A 21,152-nucleotide genomic window follows, 5' to 3' on the forward strand; every position below is an offset into this window, starting at 1 on the left:
AAATGTGAAAAAAATATGAAAATTATTATTATAAAAAATTTGAAAAGAAATGTAATTAAAAATACAGAAAACTTAAAAAAATATAAATAAAAATTAGAATTGTTTTTAATTTGTATAAAAACACAGAAAACTTGAAAATTATTTAAAAAAAATAATTTTAAAAAGAAATGTAATAAAATAAATACAGAAAACTTGCAATAAAGCTTGAAAATGTGAAGAAATATGAACATTTACCTTTTTTTTTTGAAAAATAAAAAAATATTGAAAATTATTATTATTATTTTAAAAAAATTGAAATAAAAACCTAAAAAAAATACAGAAAACTTGCAATAAATCTTGAAAATTTGAAAGAAATCTATTGGTCACTTAATTGCGTTTCTTTTATTTTATTACTTATACTAAAACTGAATTCTGAATTCCTCCCTCATTCAGACATTATTAGAAAGCAGCTGATCTTATTAGAAAGATGACTTGGACCAAACTCTGACTGTTAATGATTCCTCTGTGCTCCAGAACTCTACAAGCTTCACTAAAGTTAACCTGCAGACCAAACACATCAGAAACTCTAATCTGGTCCATCAGTAACATCATGTTTATTGCTGCTCGTTGTCAGTTTGATGTGTGTCGCCTTTGATCTGTCCTTTAAGTGAACTTATTCTGTGTTTTTTTTATCATTGTATTAATGCTTTCTATGGTTTTATCTGGTGTCCTCCTGATACTGCATCTTTATTACATTTGTGAGTTTTTATGATCGGACTACGAGTCCAGAATGAATTATTTCTATTGACACAAACTGTAAACGACTTAAGTTTATCTCTGATTTCATCAAGATTTGTAAAAGATTAATCCATATTTGCTTTTGTTGGGCTTCATGACATCTAACAGCAGCGCAGTCATAGATGCTGTGCATCATGGGAAATGTAGTGAGCGAACGAGGGCGCCGATCTCACGTCTTTAAGCTTCGTCATTTTAAGCTCTTTTCAGACGGTCTGACTCAGACTGAAGCTTCACTGCTAGAGACCATCGAGGAAGTGAGAATGAATCTGGACGGCCGGATAGAATTATTCGGAGGGCCGGATCCGGCCCCCGGGCCTTGACTTTGACACGTGTGGTTTAATGGGTTTAACTATTTCAAATTATGAGCAAGTGGCTAAAGTTGCAGTAAAATCGCGGTGAAGTCAAATTAAAAAGTATTTTATGATCTTTTACATCTCAGTATGAAACCTGGTTGTGTTTGAATGAACACAGAACTGATATCCTGCCAATTTTCACCAATAATACAATTTCCTGAAACACTTAACATGATAGTTTCAGTATTTAGAAGTTATAATTCTCAAAATTTAAAGAAAAAAAATGAATTTGTGTTGAGTTTCAATTTTTAAATTACAGAAATGCATAAAAAGTTGATGTTTCTTTTATTTATTTGCTCTTCTTCACAGACATAATTAACCGTGGTTCAGTTTAATGTTTGAACTGACTTTACTGCCTCTATCGTCTTTACAGAGGATTCAAAGGTAGAAGATAAGAGATCCTTTAAAACTTTTGTATCGTTTAAAAACAAAATCTTTAACATACTGGAACTATTCAACCGTTAACACGATCATTCTAGTAGATTCTGAAGGAGAAAAGCGGAGCCGCTTTTCTCCTTCAGAATCTACTGGAATGATCGTGTTAATGGTTGAAAAATTACAGTAAATCAAAGAACGTAAACACTGGAGCTCTAACGTTAAAGGGTTAAACATTTGGAAAAACTCACAGTTTTCGCAGCAGACTAGTGGCTCCATCTGCAAACAGTCCCTTCAGCAGCAGCTCAGGAATGATCTGACTGATCCTGGGAGGACAGAAGGGAACCACCTGCAGAGTCGAGGAGCGAGTCAGAACCAGCGTTCATGTCTCTGATGTTCAGAAACGTGGGTGGAGGTTCCTCACAGTGTGGCCCGCCTGCTCCAGCAGAACCTTCACTTCTCTGACAGCGCGGACCATGGAAGGAGAGCCTTCAGTGAAGCCGTCGTTTTCAAGGAATCCAATCCTCAGAGGTCTGGAGCTCTGGTAGATCTGCACTCCAGATACAGCAAAGCATCATTTGATATTTTTACAAGCACATGTGAGGTTATTTAAATAAAAGAGGTCCTTAAAATGGATCCTGGTGGAACCCCACAAACTAACTCAACTCTGTTTGACCTTGATTATTAATAAAACAAAAAACAACAAAATGCTTGCTCTATTCTAAATAAAAAAGCTGTTAAATGTTTTTATTATTAGCTAAGCTCTACATTAGCATGAAAAACTAGAAAAAATGTCTAATTTTGTCAAAACAGCTAGCATAATGCTAAAACCTTAGCTAAACTCTGAATGAAAACACTAGAAAAATGCCTAAACTAGTCAAAAACTTCTAGCATTAGGCTAAAATTCTAAGCTAATTCCAAATAAGCCTAAAAAATTGGAAAAGTGTCTAATTTTGTCAAAACAGCTAACAAAATGCTAATTTGTTAGCTAAACTCCAAATTAGCGTAAAAAACCGAAAGCATGTCTAATTTTGTCAAAGCAGCTAGCATAAGGCTAACAAATTTACTAATCTCTCATGAGGCTAAAATTCTTGCTAAATCTCAAATTAACCTAAAAAACTGGAAAAGTATCGTTTTGTCCGAAGAAGGTAGCATAATGCTAAGATATTAGCTAGATTCAAAATTAGCCTTAAAAAAACTGAAAAATGTCCACTCTTGCCAAAAAACAGCTAGCATAATCTTAAATTATGACCTAAACTCTAAATTACCATGAAAAGACGGAAAAATGTCTAATTTGTCAAAACAGCTAGCATTATGCTAAAACATTAGCTTAACTCCAAATTACCATGAAAAACAAAAAAATGCCCAAACTAGCCAAAAACAGAGCTAGCATAATGCTAAAATATGCTCTAAATTCTAATTTAGCCTAAAAAACTGGAAAGTATCTGATTTTGTCAAAACAGCTAGCATGATGCTAAAATATTAGCTCAACTCAAAATTACTATGAAAAATTAGAAAAAATCTTAAACTAGCCAAAAATAGTTAACATAATGCTAAAATGTAAGCTAATCTCCAATTTACCCAAAAAAACTGGAAAGTGTCTAATTCTGTCGAGGCGTTAGCATAGAGCTAAACTATTAGCTAACCTCTAAATCAGCCCAAAAACTGGAAAACTGTCTAACTAAATATAAAGTCTAATTAGCATAAAAAATTGTAAAAAAAAAAGAAAATTGATTCAAAATTAGCCAAAAACAGCTAGCATGTCGCTAGAATAAAAGCTACACTCCAAATTACCCTAAAAACAGTAGTTGCTGAACATTTTAAGGTTTAAATTGTGTCTCTAGGTGAAAGTATACAGAAATTAATACAAAGTTTACAAAGTTTTGAAGGATTTGAACATTTTCTCATTCATTTCCTTTGGGGCATATTTTGAAATACGTATTCAAAGGTGCAGGAGAATCACTAAAGCTTACTTTTGTAAACTATCAGAAAGGGAGAAAAAATAATAAAAAAGTGTAAACGGGATGTTTTCATTGTGTCTGTTTCTGTTGCATGATTATGTTTTATGGGAGTTCGTTATATAACAGGGGTCCCCAAACCTTTCATTATGAGGGCCACATAACTGGTTTCTTCTCTGATGGGGGGCGGGGGGGCGGTTTGTAGGCTAGCAGAAAAAGTGTAATAATCACAGCCTAAACGTAAAAATTTACCGTTTTCCAGAAAGCTGCACATATCCAAATTTAAAATAATTAATTACTGTAATTTTCACAGAAAAAATAATGGTTAAATATTTTAAAAAAAATAGATATATAGCATTACGTGCGATAGATTAATAGCTGAAGATGCTTAAATTGATAGCTAAAAAACACTGAAGCTGATAGCTGAAAATGCTGACGCTAATAGCTATTAAAATCTTAGTGACAAATTAGCTTACAAAACTGAAAAAAGCCAAAATTACCCAAAACAGCTAGCATGTAGCTGAAATATTAGCTAAATGACAAATTAGCCTAAAAAAACTGAAAAAAACCTAAAGTAGCTAAAGTAGATAGGGTGCAGCTGAAAAAATCTCTAATTTGGCCAAAGTAGCTAGCATAAAGCTAAATAATAGCTAAACTCCAAAATAGCCAACAAAACTGAAAAAAGCGTACATTCGCTAACAAACAGCTAGCATGTAACTGAAATATTGGCTAAATGACAAATTGGCCTAAAAAACTGAAAATAATGTTTAAAAACAGTTTGGGGGCCAGGCCAAATGTGGCGGAGGGCCGGATCTGGCCCGGGGGCCGTAGTTTGTCTGTTATATAAGACTCGCTGAGGTCTCCACTCTCTCTCCTGCACAGTTAATCCAAATGTGATCCATCTGATTGCATTTATGTATGTGAACCAAAGAACTGAACCTGCTCGTTAAAGGGCAGCGGCGGTATGCTGGGGTCCAGGGAGAACATGTGGTCGCAGAGCAGCGCCCGCATGCACAGAACCAGGCTGTCCACGTCCCTCGCCATGGGTCCAGGAGAGGACGGCACTGAGACAGTCACAACATCAGCGGCTCCACACATAAAGCACGCTGCCAAACACGTTTATGACCACTCACCAGACTTCTGCCCTCGGTAAATGGGAACTAAACCCTGTGAACTGAGCGGGACACAGAAAGAAGTGCTCATAAAGTCAAAATGAACAAGCTGTAAGTTTCCATGAAGCGGCGGACACACCTCAGCCGGCCCGCCGTCGGCTTAAAGCCGCAGATGCCACAGAATGAGGCGGGGATTCGGATACTGCCCCCAATGTCGCTGCCGATACCGAGGAGCGAGCCCCCCGCACCGATGAGAGCCCCCTCCCCGCCGGAGGAGCCCCCGCTGGTCTTCTGGAGGTGATGGGGGTTCAGCGTCTGTCCGTAGATGGGGTTGCTGCAGTCGTAGCTGGCGTGAGGAAACGTTAAAATCAAACACGGAGCAGAAAAACCATCGTTTCCTAAAGTTTCTGGTTGTGTTACTTCAGGAGAGCTTGGGGCAGGTTGGTCTTCACAAAGGGGACGGCTCCTTGTCTCTTCAGAACTTCAACAATCACACTGTCCCTCTTGGCGGGTCGGTCCAGATTAACGACTACCCCACAGGAAGTGTCGTGGTTCTGGGTTTGAAGGAAGAAGAGCGAGGATGAGTTAAAGCACGTCCAGGAGATGAACATCAGAGGTCAGACTCAACCACCTTGTACTCCAGATTCTCCTTAATGCTGACGGGAACTCCGTACAGGAGGCCGTCCTTGTTGGAAGAAAGAGTTTTCAGCTGGTCGAAACTCTCCGGCAGGATTTCAGCGCAGCAGTTCAGCTTCTCCTGTGCAGCCAGAGTCTGTGAACCAAAAACACACAGAGATGTTTCTGATCCCAGATGATTCTGATCCCAGATGATTCTGATTCAAGATGTTTCTGATCCCAGATGATTCTGATTCAAGATGATTCTGATCCCAGATGATTCTGATTAAAGATGACACAAACGTTCAACAAAAAACAGGCAACATGAAAGGTATTTAATTTGTTCAATCAAAAACTGACAACTGGTGGTATTTTTATCACTAAACAAAGTTCTTTGGAGTGACAGTTGATCTAAAGTTAACTCGAAAAATCTGAATATTTGTAAAATATTATGAAATCTGCTGGTATTTTGAACAAATTTAAACACATTTTGCACGATGAAGCTGTAGTACAGTTAAATTTATCCACAATTTATCTACTGATATGATTTGGGGACATTCATGTACAACATATGAAGAAGATGTTAATATTACAAAAAAGACTCTTATGTATCATTATTTATTCAACTCAATCTGTTCCTTTATTCAAAAAATGTAAAATATTACCAATATTTATTGTAAAATCTTATTGTATTTGTGTCTTCATGTTTAAGTATGTAAGTGTAAATGCTGTAGCTGAATCTGTCTGTTGAAGATGCTAGAGCTGATAACAGAAAATGCTGAAGCTGAAAAATGCTGAAAATATTAGCTAAATGTCAAAATAGCCAAAAAATGGAAAAGGGTCTAAATTTGCCAAACAGCTAGCATAATGCTAAGATATTAGCTAAATTTCAAATGACCATGAAAAACTACAAAAATGCCTAAATTAGCCAAAAACAGCTAGCATAATGCTAAATATTAGCTAAACTCCAAATAAGCATGAAAAACTAGAACAATGTCCGAATTAGCCAAAACAGCTAGCATAATGCTAAAATATTACATTATTTCATATTTACTATGAAAAATAGTAAAAATGTCTAAACTAGCCACAAAAAGTTACCATAATGCTAAAATATTAGCTTAACTCCAAACTAGCATGAAAATGGAATAATGTCTAAATTACCCAAACAGCTAACATAATGCTAAATATTAGCTAAACTCCAAATTACAATGAAAACTAGAAAAATGTCTGAATTAGCCAAAAACAGCTAACAATAATGCTAAAATATTAGCTAAACTCCAAATTAGCTTCAAAAAAGAAAAATTGAGTCTGTCAAAGTACCTAACATAATGCTAAATATTAGCTAAATTCCAAACTAGCGTGAAAAATTGAACAATGTCTAAATTACCCAAACAGCTAGCATAATGCTAAATATTAGCTAAACTCCAAATTAGCATGAAAAACTAGAAAAATTTCTGAATTAGCCAAAACAGCTAGCATAATGCTAAAATATTACATTATTTCATAATTACTATAAAAAATAATAAAAATGTCTAAACGAGCACAAAAAAGTTACCATAATGCTATAATATTAGCTTAAATCCAAATCAACCTAAAAAACTGAAAAAGTGTCTAATTTTCTAATTTCTAAGAAAATAAAAGTCTTACAGACAAACAAATATCGTTAAAAAAGGTTTAATTTGTGTCTTTCTGTGTTTATGGACCTTTTCCATGTAGAAGTAAAACACTTCCTCCGGGGTCAGCGAGCCTTCATGCAGACGGTCTGTCAGTTTGGTCAGTGAAGAGGAGAGGATCGCTGCAGAGTCGGAGGATGGATGCTGCAGCAGCAGAGACACAAACACAAAAAGAAAAAGTCGTAACAAAGGAAGGAAAACGTCTCAAGTCAACAAAAAATAACAGTTTGTTAGCCTGGGGGCTAACACACTCACTTTCTCCGCAGAGTTAGCGGTGATCAGCAAAACACTTTCATTTTAGATGCACATCCATCTTTGCAAATGTTCGGATGTTGTTTGTTTTCGAGACACGCTGCAAAGGCCGGCTCTAGGATGATGTCATGAAATGAGAAACAAGGAGTGGGTGCCGCCCATTTCATGACATCATCATAATAAAAAACTCATGAAAATAACTCACTTTAGTGTCCCAAAGGTAATATATATTCATATATTTGGTTATAGTTTAGGCCCTTTAATACATAGTCGAGATTCTACATGAAGCCATTCATCTCAGTGGAGCTAGCAGCACGTTAGCGCTCTGAATGCTAGCCAGCTCTGAGCGGACGATGAGCTGAACTGTTGGTGAACATCTAACTTCATCAGAGTTTGTGTAACAGGATATATTTGAATACACTTGGCGCAGGAGTTATTAGTTCATCATTATTTGTAATGGGCTCTTGGGCGCCCCCTATGGACTCTCTGCACAGAGCTGTGTGACGTATTTCCAGAGTCGAATAAGACCGTTTACTCTCTTCCTGCTGTAGTTAACTATATGTGTGGACTTGGCAAATCTCTGTGTTCTTTCCCTGGTTTTGGTTTATTTTTGTTGTTTCTTACATTGTATGACAGTTTATGATTATGTGTAAACACAAGGACATCCAAAAAGACAAAGTTTGCCTTCCTGAAACACCAAACACCCCACGCTCACAAAACTCTACCATGTACTGTATGATCATGTGACTTCTGGGGATAAAACGTAGCTCTGTTAGAACATGTTAGAACCTGTTCAACAGAACCTTTGATGTGTAAACCAACTTCAAAGTGACTTTGGGATTACTGATCTACTCTCAGCTGATGATGAGGAGCTTCTGCCTTCTTCATGGAGTTTGATATGCAGGACGACAAATACAATTTAAAATCTTTTTGCGTTTTTATGTTGGGATATTTTACGAGAAAAACAAACAATGCGCCCAACATCATTTATAGTGACTCTTGTTAGCTCCAAAACACATCTTTTAAAGTCCAAATACTCATAAACATCAGCCCACGGCTCCACCGGAAATGAGTGAACAGCCAAAGGCTGAAAGTGGAAGTAGGTCGTCCATAAAGTCCTTTGGTGTGTGTCTGTATTTGTGGAGCAGCAGCAAAACTTTATTAGTTGTGACAGACGCGTCCGAGGTAGGTCGTGTGTTGTAGCCTCCGTGTTATTGTTTGTTTTCATTTGTAACTAATGTCTCATTGTGATATTATATTAAATGTTTATTTGTTGTGTTAAGTTAGCTCATCTGAGACTTTTCAGCTTCTGTTGTGTGTTGGTGAAGTCATGTGGACCGGAGTCTCCAGCGTCTGACCATCATCCTCCTGTTATACAGGTACGTATTTTTATTCTAAAACTCTTCTGTAAACTGTTTTTAGTCAGTTGTGACACACATGTCCTTATGTATCAGAGAATAAAACAGAATTAAAGACGAGCTGGCTGTCCTGTCCCGGAGAATCTGATCCTACGTCAAGGTTACATTTGCAGGTAATGAACAAGCGAACGGTCTGAACTGCTGCTGAACATTAACTGTTCTTGTCCTGTTTTCTCTCGCAGTCGGAACATTTAGTGAACGTTTTCTCATAAAGGGCACAATGACCCTGTTAACACACTTTAAAAGGGACAACAGGAAACCAACTGAGCGTGATGACTTGAAAATGATGCTAACTGTCATTTGCATTCAGTATTTAGGAAAATCCTTTAAATAATATCTGCATAATATTTTGGAATGCTGTGTAGTTAAGATTAATATTACAGCATTTAGTAACCAACGAGAAAATCGCTTAAAAGATCAATAATCAATCCATAAAAGCAGAGATCGATCTAACACATAAAGCTAAAGTCTGCTAGCTTGATGCTAACAAATAATGGGATTTCCCACAGGACGGCTAATGCTAACACTCGGTCGAAATAAGCATACATTGATGATCACATCTTTATAAAGTTACAAGCAAATGGCGAATGATTGGAGGGAATTCGGACGAAGGTACTGTCTACTTCTGCAGGCGTGAGCTATTCCCTGAGGGACTAGATCACGTCCCTCAGGGACGCGATCTAGTCCCTCAGGGAAGTGATCTAGTCCCTCAGGCACATGACGTGTCCCCGCTATCAGAGTCTCAGCGAGGGCGCACAAGCCACATTTTTGCACTCGCAGGGCTTTGGGCTCTACTAAACTTTCCCATGCAAGAGGAAAACTCCTTTGAATGTCTTTACATTTGTTATCATACATACTTACTAAAAAACATTTCTTTAAGATCAACTAAAATACATATATTTGTATTTAAACAAGGAAATGTTTGCCTTCAAGTTTGTTGTCACAAAGTAGAATGAGGAGAAAAACAGAATGTGACAAATTCTGACAGTTTGTCCCTAAATGAGTTCAGACTTTGATCGTGAAATTTTATGTTTCTCAGAATTCAGACCTTCTGGAATGAGAGTCAGAATTCTGAGGAAAAGCTTTGAATTTAATCTCAGAATTCTGATTTCTTTTTAAATCTGAGATGAAAATAAAACTGTAAAAGAAAAGTCTAAATTTTTTAAAGAAAAAAAATCTGAATTCTTAGATTTGAGTGAAAATTTGTAATTCTTTGTAGAAAACAGCCAGAATTCGGATATAAAAACAAAAAAATTCCTTAAAGAACAAATTCAGGATTGTAAGATTAAAGTTACAAAATTCTATTCCTTTAAAAACAAGTTAGAATTCTGAGGAAAGGACAGAGTTTTGAATTTTGTCTCAGAATTCTGATTTGTTTTTTAATCTGAAATAAATGTAAAACTGTAAGAAAAAAAATCTGAATTTTGAGATTAAGGTTGAAATTCTAAATTCTTTAAAGTAAAAAAGTTAGAATTCTGACATTAGAGTAAAAAATTCTAAATTCTTTGAAGAAAACGGTCAGAATTCTGATTAAAAATGTAAAAATGTGTTAAAGAAAAAAGTCGGAACTCTGAGATTAAGGTCAAAAATTGTAAATTATTCGTAGAAAACAGTCAGAAGTTCTTAATGCCCTTTTCTTTTGTTTTCTTTTTTTCTTTGTTTGTTTTCCTATTTTTTCCCTCTCAATTTCCCCAATCCTCAAGGGTCATAAATCAATTCTCAGTATTATTAAATATAACTTGATTAATTGATCAGATCTTGTTCGATCGGAGCTCCATACAAACACTAATATTAACTATAACTACACATTACTAACATTGTTATGTTGTATTTCTAACGTCTGTAATAAATCAGATTAAAAACCCCGGATTTCATAATCCGGTATGAACTTTGATCCGTCGTGTATCGATCAGATCTCGTGGTTCTGACGTGATCTCGTTTGACCGGAGCGCCACGCGCGTCCTCACCGCGCGCCGGTACCGCTGCAGCTCCCGCTCCGCCCGCTGCAGACTCTCGGTCCGGCGGGTTCGGGCTCTGTGGATCTTGTCCCGCGCGGCCCGCCGGCGGCTGACGGTCCGCAGCAGCACCGCCAGCGCTCCCGCCCCGCAGGCGGCGGCCGCCAGCTGGAGCGCCGTCCGGTTGTCCAGCTTCAGTCCCTGGAGGAGCGGGTCCATGTTCCGCGCGGGTCTCCTTCCCGGTCCGTCACCTGCAGCTCACCTGCAGCTTTTGAACCCGCGGGGGCGTGGCCTGTCCACGTTAAAGCCAATTAGATTCAAAGCAACAACATCGAACCGATTAGCTTCCGCTAAACATTGATCCGAGCTAAAGGGTCATGCGCAGTAGAGAGGATTGGACGACAGAGGGCGCTGTTTCCTCAAATCCACCTGTCACTGTGACGGACGTTTCTTTCGGTAAAATAAAAAACTATTATAATGGATTTATTAGCTTGAGTTCATGATAGTGCGATTGTTTAGTAAGCATTCACACTAAAGTGATTCTCCTGCTTCTTTCTGGACGTTTTTCAGCTCTTAAAAACTCAATCACACTTTCAGCCATTTCATAAATCTTGGTATCAAAACGTTCAGCTCGTTCAGGACATTGATGACATTGATTTATTTTTGTATTAATAAACTTTATAATTTTTGATATGCCTGAAAGTCTTCAAATTTAATAATTTTAAGTAGATTAGCAACAAGTCTTTAAAGATATTCATGTTTTCATCTGATAGATCAGGAGTGTCAAACTCAATCACCCAAGGGGCCAAAATCCCAAACACACCTTTGGATGATGTTAGACTGAATGCTGTAAGCTGAATTTGGACGCTGAAGATGCTGAAATTGATGGCTAAAAACACTGACGCTGAAACTGATAGCCAGCTAAAATGTTAGCGAATCTCCAAATTAGCCTAAAAACTAAAAATAAGATTATCTTAGCCAAAACAGCTAGAATGTAGATGAAAAAAAACTTAACTTCAAAATAGCCTAAAAAACTGATAAAAAGCCTTTATTAGCCAAAACAGCTAGCATATAACTGAAATATTGGCTAAACTCCAAAACAGCGTAAAAAAAAAGAAAAAAAAACTAAATTAGCTAAAGCAGCTAGCATGTAGCTTCTGTTGAATGAGGGATGGACATGGTGATTCCATGAGGACGTTTCTTTCAGCTCACGGGTTTCTGGGATCATATTTCCAGAACAGTCATCCAGTCTTTACACATCCGAATGTGAGTTAACATTCTGATTGGTGTTAACGAGGCCCTGCCATGAAAATTTTACTTTTTGAGGTTTTAAATTCATTTTACTGTTCATTCCTCACTATAAAGAACCCAAAACAATATTTTGATCCGTTCATGCATTTAAGAGTAATCCTCTAAAAACCTGCACTGTTTGCAGCAGCCCCTCCCATACCCATGAAAACCAGCGGTTGGAAACGTGCTGATGTAAGATCGATGCCAACAGCTCCTCCAGGAAGAGTCTGTGCTGCAAGCTCCGCCCCCAGACTACAACGAAAACACACTACCTTCCTGTACCAGGAACCGCTCTCAGACCCATCTTTGGAGGTGGTCTCGCTTCGTTTTCAATCGGACTGAACTTCTCTTCTCTCTGAGATTCTTCATTCTGAATATGAAACAAACCGAGAGCGGAACAACTGAACCATAACAGCCACCGTACGCGACAGTCACGTGATGTAAACACGTTAGAAATGAGGCGGTCGGTGAGCCGCACAAATGTAGAGCATTAATTGTCATGTTGTCCAAAAGGAAATAATTGTTCCAACTGTTTACGTGTTAGAACGTTTATTTTAACACCACTAAAAAAGGTATAACTCTCTTTCCTGAGACTTGTTATGCGCGTGGTATGCTGCTGCTGCTGCTGCTGCTGCTGCTGCTGCTGCTGCCGTGAAAGCTCTATTGTAGTTTCAACAGAATCCTCTTAAAAACCACAACGATGAGACGCGGAAACTCTTTAAAATGTGGTCGGATGAATTCATGCTCAATAAGACAACTTTTAACATGATCCAGATGGATTCTACCGTGTTGTTTAGCGTGCGTACCTGTAGCGTCTCTGTAATCGTCATGCAGGATTCCTCAGACCAGCTGTAAGTGTTGAACCTGACCTTCATAGACGCTCAAAATCCATCAGAAAAAAAAAATGTTGAATAAGTGAAAAATCCTCTCAAGATTTTGTTACAGTAAAAAGTTGCAGTTTTAAAGTTTTCTAAATTAGCATTCTGTTAGCTTTTTGGACTATTTTGGTATTTACTAAGATTTTTTAGGCTGTCTTGGAGTTTAGCTAATATTTCAGCTACATGCTAGCTGTTTTTTGGCTAACCTAAGTTTTTTTTTTTTGATTTTTAAGCCAATTTGGCATCTAGCTAATGTTGTAGCTGGCTACCAACTTCAGTGTTAGTTAATAATTAATAATTAATCATCTTCATCAGCCACTAAAGTCTCCTAACTTTCTTTTTACGAATATCAATTTGCATAATTCATCGCTAATTTCATATTGATTCTTCTTTCATCATCATTCCCTTCATTAAGCTCAAATCTTTCATTGAACCGTTCATCTTTTAATCATTTCAGCACTGTGAAGATGATAAGCACAATGATCTCTTTTTTAATATTAGCTGGATCTTTGGAGTTTAAGGTAAATGTATGAATAAAAAAAGAGAGTAAAGTTGTTTTTGGAGCCAATTCAATGACATTTATTTGAAAGTATTTACATTGTTAATAAGTACCTCTTCACAGGAGAAGACAGAGTGAACATTTAAAGCAACAGCAAACATCAGATCCACATATGGACGAATTAAGATCAAGTTCTTCTGACACTACAGCATAGGAAGCGTCTTGGCGCGTCTGGTCCTGATGTCACAACTTTTATTTGACAGAATGGAAGAGTTTGTGCGCCACCTGCAGAAAAAAAATAGATCAGCAAAACACATAAAACTGATCAATTTGATCAACTTTGCACATTTGAAGTTAACTCTCTTTGTAGATTTTTAATGAGTTTGCTAATTAGCAAAACCATTGAAATGTTCTGTGTTAAATCAGTATTCTACGGCCTTCTTAATGTGAGACGATATTTTTACAAACCAGCCTGAACAAGGAGAAAGTGTCTGATTATTTTATAGTTTACAGTTTCTCTTAACTTTTAAGGAAAAAGTTTAACTTTATTAAAATATCTGCAGCTGCTTTAAACTTAAATCAAAATGTGACAAAAACAATCAGACGCCGACTTTATTTCTTTTTGGCTTTGATAGATAGAAAACAAACAAAAAAACTGTGACTAAAGCAGTTATTTTCTAAAAATCAATATAAATGTGAATCCACTTATGGAAAAACTTTATTAGGAGCATTCTCGTAACATTAGACACTAGAGCTGCTACGATTAGTCGACTAATCTAAGTTATAATGGTATTCTGTTAGCTTTTTGGACTATTTTAGCATTTTTTAAGGTTTTTTTTAGACTATTTTGGAGTTTAGCTAATATTTCAGCTACATGCTAGCTATTTTGGTTAATTTAAGATTTTTCTTGTTTTGCTTTTTAGGCTAATTTGGAATTTGGCTAATATTTCAGCTGCATGCTAGCTGTTTTAGCTAACTAAGGCTTTTTTTAAAGGCTAATTTGGCATTTAACTAATATTTTAGCCAGCTTCAGTGATTTCAGCTATCAACTTTTGTTTCAGCTATCAATTTCAGCATCTTCAGCGGCCAAATTCAGCTTCCAGCATTCCCACTAGCATTATTACAGGTAATGTTGTATATCTAGTTTTCAGTTTAAAGCTAATGATAGTTAAGATATGTGCTTTACATCCAGTTTACACATGTTCCGATTATTTTTCCCGATTAGTCGACTAATCGGGAAAAATATTCGGCGATTAATTGACTGTTAAAATAATCGTTTGTGGCAGCTCTATTAGACAGCCAGTTGCTGGATGTTCTGCATTATTATTATGGTCTGTTGGAACAACTGTCTCAATAAATCCATATTTGGAGTAAAGACTCCTGGTTTTTGTCTGTTAAACGTTATAGAAAGCTCTTCTTCTGTTTCCTCTTTTCTGCCAAAGGAAACTTTCCAAATCTGTTTGTTTTTTTGTTAGCTTTGTGAGCTTGAGGGTTTCAGTTCAGCGGTCGGTGCAGCCACTTTAAGAAAGTAATTAAATGATTTTGGACATGCGAACGAGCGACTTCACATGGGTCAAAAATGAGTTGGATGTGATTGAGAATCCAGTAGATTTTCAAAATAAAACTTCCTCAAGAGTCAGATCAGAAATAAAACAGAAGAAATGCAGATAATCTGGATGATTTCTGATGAATTAAAGATGATTTAAGAACCTTTACAGATCTACAACTAGAATGCATCATCTCTGCTTTAAATCAAATATTCTGTTCTAACAAGTTTTTATATTAATGTTTTTATAAATGTTGATGCTGCAGAGTTAAAACCAGAGTTTTTGTTGATGGTCAGTCTGAAACGTACGCAGTGGTCTCGGGCGTGCAGGAAGTCAAACAGCTCCTCTGTGCAATCCTCCTCTGTGGAGGAGCGAGAGCCCACTCTGGTCTCACACTGTTCCAGACGCTCCTGAGCGTGGGCGCAGTGCTCCGACGCCTCGCACTTCTGCCGCACGGCTTCGATTGGATCCTGGAACGGAACAAAAACACGTTTGTGCTTTTTTAATGACTTCCATCCTTTTGGCTGGACTTTAGATGAACATTTGTCTTCATATCAAATGTTAGAAGTGAACTGTCTAAGACTGTTTGTTTGAATTGAGTAAAACGTGCTCTTTTTCTATTCGAATGTCATCTATGTGTTCATAGATGAGTGAGTAAATACATTTTTACAAATATATAATTTCATTGTTTATACTGTAGAAAGGAGTCATTTGAATAATGCATAAATCTGAATTTCCAGAAAATAAAAATTCTTTAAGACAGGCTTACTAAAATGTAAAGACTTGCATCTCATACCAGGTATATTTAAAGTTAAAAACTGTGAACTGCTGGATGGTTTGTTAAACTTTTCACTTCTGAAAATGGAAATTATAGGAGATTTGAGATACTCTGATCACTTTGTAACAAATGTGTTTCTGTTATCAGTGTAAAACTTTGGAATGCTCAACAGGATGTTTTAAAAATGATGTACGAATATATTTTAATTCAAAAGGATGTTCAGAACACAAACATGTAAAGGATATTCTCTAGAAACCTCTGTAGAAAAAATGTTTGGTTTGCGCTAAGATTACTGGGAGTGGTAGAAAAAAATCAGATTTGTTTTTTTATCCACTGTTTTCCAACCAAAAGCTGCGTTCAAATTTATGTTAAATGCAAATTAGGTAGTTATGGAATTTGCGTAGCTTCGGAAAATGTATTAAATGCATATTGTGTGTTAATATTTGTGGTGCTTTTATGAAAATAACAATAAAGAAAATCTAATGAAAGGCAGCAAACAACAACAACAAAACCTTAGCAAGAATTCAACTCTCATTAAGCGGTTTTATTTTGATGGAGTGTTTATTATCATATCTTGACACACAAATAATAAAAAGTTGTTATTTTGGATATAAATCTATTTAAATTGACTGCATTTAAAATGTGTTTCAATGTTTTAAGAGCCCCAAAAGGAACAAAAACAAAAGTTTGAATGTTTAAGAGAAAATACATTTATATTCATTCTGTGTCTTTCTTAGTCATAAAAGAAAACACAAGAGAACATTAAAAATGCGAATAATGCATCAGTTCAGAAACTATATTTTAAGAACTATTCCTTCTCCTTGAAGGAGAGCAGCTAACATACCACCATTTCCTCCTCTTCCTCTTCTTCTTCCTCCTGAAACAGACACGAGCAAACATCTTAAAACAACTATAATCATTCATGTACATGAACTATTAGAGTTAAAAAAGTCTAGAAATCTGAATACTTCCCCCTAAATATGTTGACAAGATTCTAATAAAATGATGAACGGAGATATGAGCGTCAATGTTATTCAATGACTAGCTAAATGATGATGTAGCATTGCTAGCCAACAACTATTAGCATCTGCTAAAACGACCACAAGAAATCAAACATAAAGTTTAATTTAGAGTTCCAGAAACTTCTTACGTCTTCAGGTTCTCCGTTCATGATCATCTTCTCCTCAAAAACCATAATGTCGGGGTTTATTTGTGGTTGTTAGTGAGTGAGCTGCTGGAGGACACCACAGGTCATAGAAGCCGGGAGACAGCAAGCTAGCAAGTTCCGGAAAAGAAGGCAAAGAGTTTCCGGGTAGGAGACCTTCACAATAAAAGAGCCTTGTTTAACAAACGGAATCGTTTTAATGAAAACACTCAGTAACACTTTTAATACGCATTAAATCGCCAGTAAAAGGGAAAAAATAACTACGCCAAATAAAAAACACGACATTTTCCTTAACATGGTCTTGTTCTCCATTCAAAATATATTTGAAGCTACTAATATGTTTTATTTTGAAGTTCAAATAAAACACTTCCCCCTCTCACAAAACTGAACTCTGGTAGCAAATATTATCAATGTTTTTTTCCTTACAGAGTTGCAGTTTGCAGATCTATTATAATTTGATGTGCATAAACGTTCAGTTTAATGAGCTAATGTCTGTTTTTGCGTGTTTTCGTTTTTGTGTGTTAATTTGAACAGCTGGTAGTACTGCACAGGAAGTTACATCCATTCATGAGTATTCATATGAAGGATGCTTTTGTAGAGATGTCAATTTTATGAATATCTTAAAAAAAGATGAATACACCCAAGGCATATAACACTGGAACAATTTGTGCTTTTTGTTTGATGAATAATTCCCTATCTTGAGAATTTTTTGTTTTTGTTAGTGCTTACATATTCATTTCTATGAATATTATAGTTATTTCTGACTTGGAATTATTTCCTTCTGCTTGTCATGTCCCCATTACCATTCAGTAATTGATTTTCTTTTTTTGAAAGATGACATTAGTTATTGTTTTTTTCAGACTGCTTACAGCTTTGATTTGAAAATTTGTATGATAATAAAGTTCTTATGTTTAAAAAAAGGCTTTTGCAGAGGTTGTAAAAATTGAGTTCAACAGACAGGAACTTCATCTGTAAATATTGGTGTTCCTCAGTTCAAATATCCAGTGCAGAGGGTTGAATAAATCTAATCAAAAGTTCATCATCTGAAGCTCCTTTCTGGCCTGTTGATGAAGGTTCTAGTAGTAAAACCCTTTACAGCCCCAAGTTATTGATCTACTATCGTTGGGACAGTCTGTTCTATCAAAGGACATTTGAGTTGATAGATGCTTCACATCTGTATACGTGGAATCATCTTGTTTATAAATGTCATTAAAGAGTTATTTTTTGTTTCTTTTGATAGTTTACTTTTGTAAACGCTCATTTTGTTTGCATTAAAAAAGATTCCTACCATTAAATGACGTAAAAATAGGAGGAGTTGTGAGTTATTACATTCTATGTTACAGTTCAACTGTATATGAGAACTGGACAAAGTGACTCCACCCCTCTTGGTTTTTAATTAATATTTCAGTACAAGATCAGATGCGTCAATAAAATAAAGTAGTCTCGCATCGAACATTCCAAAACATTTTTTTTACATTTTTTATTTTTTAGAGTAGTAGGGGCGTGGCCTTACTACAAGCTATGATTGGTGAAAGTTGTTGACGCAGGTCAACTCGGACTGATCTCTGACGACGTCTGGTTCCAACATGGCGGCGTCCGTATTGTGAAAAATGGCAACTGAATTGACTTCATTTGGTTGGAGTCTTACTATTGGGTATTCCAGTTCTCTGGTACAGTCAATGCTATCTGGTACTGTCTGAAATATGACAGATTATTGATCGGAGGATTCTGAAGATGAAGAAGAAAAAGACCAATCAGACGACATCTGTCTTTTCATCGCAGATCGGGCTAATCTGAAGCGGGTTTGTTTGCTTTATGATTATTGGGGTCACGTTGCAACATTACTAGTTACTCAGTGACAGAACCGAAGTGATTACCTTTAACACAGCAAATGACTGTTTATTTTACAGGAACACTGTAGCATTGGCTCACGGTGGAAATGTGTTTCTGAAAATCATGGATTTGTTTTCCTCCACAGTTGGACTGTTGCTTGAGTGGGATTTGAAAAGTTTGCTGCTTTTCATCTCAGTTTTCATCATCACTGCGGATTACATTAAAAACCGTCGACCTGTCGGCTTCCCTCCAGGACCTGCAGCTCTTCCCATTGTAGGAAACATATTCACTGTGGACCTGAACCGGCCCCACGAGAGCTTTTTAAAGGTACCGATGAAAAGATCGATTGTTCTGCATTTTCTCTGGTCTGTGAACGTTGGATGAAGTCCTGTTTTCTTTTCATTCCCAAAAACGTTCTCCAGTTGGCAGCAGAATACGGAGATCTGTACAGCCTGCGGTTCGGCCAGCAGTGGATCGTGGTGTTAAATGGATACAAAGCTTTGAAAGAAGCTCTGGTAACAAAGGGGGACAGCGTGATAGACCGCCCACACCTTCCTCTGCAGGACGAGATCGCTAAAGGGCTCGGTGAGCTGCAGAACATCACCTGTTTCTGCAGATTAGGTCAAACATACATGTAAGGATTTACACGTTAAAAACATGAAAGCATAAAAATAACAGACATAATGTAAAAATAAAATAGAATTTTTTAGTATATCAGGACTTTTCTAAAGGCTTTGAAAGCTCTTCCAGGTAAAAAGGTAATACTGACCAATCAGAAGGCTTCACAGGTGAATGGAACTAGAAAAGTTGCATTACCTGCGATAATGCTAGTGTGAAACCGATTTACTTAAAGTAGTCGCAGAAGATGCTGAAGCTTTTGACTGAAAATGGTGACGCAATTCAAAGTTAAAGTTAAAAAAAGTTAAAGTTAAAAAGTTTAAAAAGTTACATTTTCTAAAAGAGTTAAATTTGTTAAATAACAATGAAAGAGCACTGAAGCTGACCTACATTTCTTAACAATTTGTAGTAAAATTGCTTAAAATCCCTAATACATGCCAATTTTGCAAAAATACTTTGGTTGTTGCTTAAATATAAACTAAACTCCAAATGAGCCAAATAACTTTAAAAACTAGCCAAACATAGCCTAAAATTCCTCAGTAAACTAAATGAGTGAAAAACATAGCTTGTTGCTAAAATAGAAGCCAAACCCCAAATTCTCATAAAAAACCTCAGTAGATGACAAACTAGCCAAAAAAGCTACCACATTACTTAAAACTAGCAAAACTCCAAAATAGCCTATAATTCCTCAGTAAACTAAATTAGTCAGAAATGTTAGCCTTTTGCTAAAATAGAAGCTAAACTCTAAATTAGCCTATAAAACCCTCAGTAGATAACAAATTAGGCCAAAACTTTATAATGTTGCTAAAATATTAGCTAAACCCCAAATTAGCATAAAAAACCTAAGTAGATGACAAATTAGCAAAAAACGTTAGCATGTTACTAAAATAGAAGCTAAACCCCAAATTAGCCTATAAAAACCTCAGTAGATAACAAATTAGCAAAAAACGTTAGCATGTTGCTAAAATAGAAGCTAAACCCCAAATTAGCATAAAAAACCTCAGTAGATGACAAACTAGCCAAAAAAAGCTAGCACATTTATACTAAGTACTAGCTAAACTCCAAAATAGCATAAAATTCCTCAGTAAACTAAATTACTCATAACTTTAGCCTGTTGCTAAAATAGAAGCTAAATTCGAAACTAGCCTAAAAAGCCCAAGCAGATAAATTAGCCAAAAACGTTAGCATGTTGCCAAACTATTAGCTAAACTATAAATTAGCATAAAGAAACCTCATTGGATGCCAAATTAGCAAAAAAGAAAGATAGCCTGTTGCATAAATACTGTCTTTTCTGTGTCACAAATGTGGTCTTTATGAATTTACGCCTGCTGCAGATTTACTACAATTTCAATAAAAAATACTCAGAAATAAAAAAAAATTAATCGAATTTTGCCTCACAGTAAAAAATCCCAACTTTTCCCACGTATATGCTGCTAATCATTCTTTAGGTACCAAAGGGTTAAAAATAAACATTCAAAATGTACAGTTTTGTGTGTGATTTCATATTGTGATTATTTTGAGATAATAAGTGGCTGGCAAATACAATAACAAACATAAAAAAACGTGACTAACTGCGATTAATTAAAAAAATCTAATTGCAATTTTGTTTGAGTGTGTGTGTTCTTAATCGTCAGAAAAAGGCCACAAGAACCTGTTAAAAACACCATTTTAATCAGTCTTTAAAAAGTGTTTTTTTGAGTGATTATACATTAATGCAGTGGCGGGCCGTGCATTTCACACCTAGGCCTTCAGTAGTGCTCCATCTGAATCAACCCAACCCTCAATAACTATTTTATGGCAATAAAACTTCTAGTGCAGGTACAACTGCCACACACACACCAAAAGCATAAAAAAATAACCTGATAAAATTGCAATAATATTTAGGTATATAGCAAAATTTTACTCACCAAAAATCCGGATTATTTGTACTCAAAATCCATCCTTTCTATCCTCAAGAAGATTTCAATCGCTCTGTCGTGCAGATTATCCGTGCGTTTTAGTTCCATCAAGAAGTCCTTTTCTATCGCCATGGAAGCTAATGCTGAAAGTCGAGCCT

General features: G+C 36.2%; 3 protein-coding genes across 3 annotated transcripts in view; 1 reads left to right on the forward strand and 2 right to left on the reverse strand.

The window, feature by feature from the left end:
- Positions 1–10,773, reverse strand: part of LOC112150630 (vitamin D3 hydroxylase-associated protein) — a 13,887-nt gene extending 3,114 nt beyond the window's left edge. Inside the window, exons 1-9 of the mRNA XM_024279050.2 lie at positions 10,501–10,773; positions 6,894–7,007; positions 5,207–5,347; positions 4,996–5,129; positions 4,715–4,921; positions 4,597–4,637; positions 4,403–4,527; positions 1,930–2,055; positions 1,757–1,854 (exon numbers count right to left, since the gene is read on the reverse strand). Of these exons, the coding sequence (XP_024134818.1) occupies positions 1,757–1,854; positions 1,930–2,055; positions 4,403–4,527; positions 4,597–4,637; positions 4,715–4,921; positions 4,996–5,129; positions 5,207–5,347; positions 6,894–7,007; positions 10,501–10,707 (1,193 nt within the window). The 5' untranslated portion in view covers positions 10,708–10,773. The remainder of the gene's footprint in view (positions 1–1,756; positions 1,855–1,929; positions 2,056–4,402; positions 4,528–4,596; positions 4,638–4,714; positions 4,922–4,995; positions 5,130–5,206; positions 5,348–6,893; positions 7,008–10,500) is intronic.
- Positions 10,774–13,208: 2,435 nt separating this feature from the next.
- LOC112150534 (cytochrome b-c1 complex subunit 6, mitochondrial) lies at positions 13,209–16,793 on the reverse strand. The gene is made up of 4 exons (XM_024278927.2): positions 16,631–16,793; positions 16,325–16,357; positions 15,011–15,172; positions 13,209–13,440 (listed from the first exon to the last, which is right to left on the reverse strand). Exons 1-4 carry the CDS (start codon positions 16,673–16,675, stop codon positions 13,408–13,410), a joined length of 273 nt encoding a protein of 90 aa, XP_024134695.1. The 5' UTR covers positions 16,676–16,793; the 3' UTR covers positions 13,209–13,407.
- A 1,172-nt stretch (positions 16,794–17,965) lies between these two features.
- The window catches only part of LOC112150533 (cytochrome P450 2J2), a gene marked incomplete at its 3' end in the record, with an annotated part of 17,043 nt that continues 13,856 nt past the window's right edge, over positions 17,966–21,152 (forward strand). The window contains 2 exon segments of the mRNA XM_024278926.2: positions 17,966–18,805; positions 18,901–19,063. Coding sequence (XP_024134694.1) covers positions 18,602–18,805; positions 18,901–19,063 — 367 coding nt within the window. The 5' untranslated portion in view covers positions 17,966–18,601.

The sequence above is a fragment of the Oryzias melastigma genome, linkage group LG4, assembly GCF_002922805.2.
Source record: "Oryzias melastigma strain HK-1 linkage group LG4, ASM292280v2, whole genome shotgun sequence".
NCBI classification, from domain to species: domain Eukaryota; kingdom Metazoa; phylum Chordata; class Actinopteri; order Beloniformes; family Adrianichthyidae; genus Oryzias; species Oryzias melastigma.

Bases quoted from the DNA above. Each gene is read 5' to 3' on its own strand.
- LOC112150534 (XM_024278927.2), bottom strand. From the start codon at position 16,675: ATGGTTTTTGAGGAGAAGATGATCATGAACGGAGAACCTGAAGAC. The intron at 15,173-16,324 runs GTATGTTAGCTG...GTTCCGTTCCAG, and splicing joins AGGAAGAGGAGGAAATGGTG to GATCCAATCGAAGCCGTGCG. The intron at 13,441-15,010 runs GTACGTTTCAGA...TTTTTTCTGCAG, and splicing joins TGCACGCCCGAGACCACTGC to GTGGCGCACAAACTCTTCCA.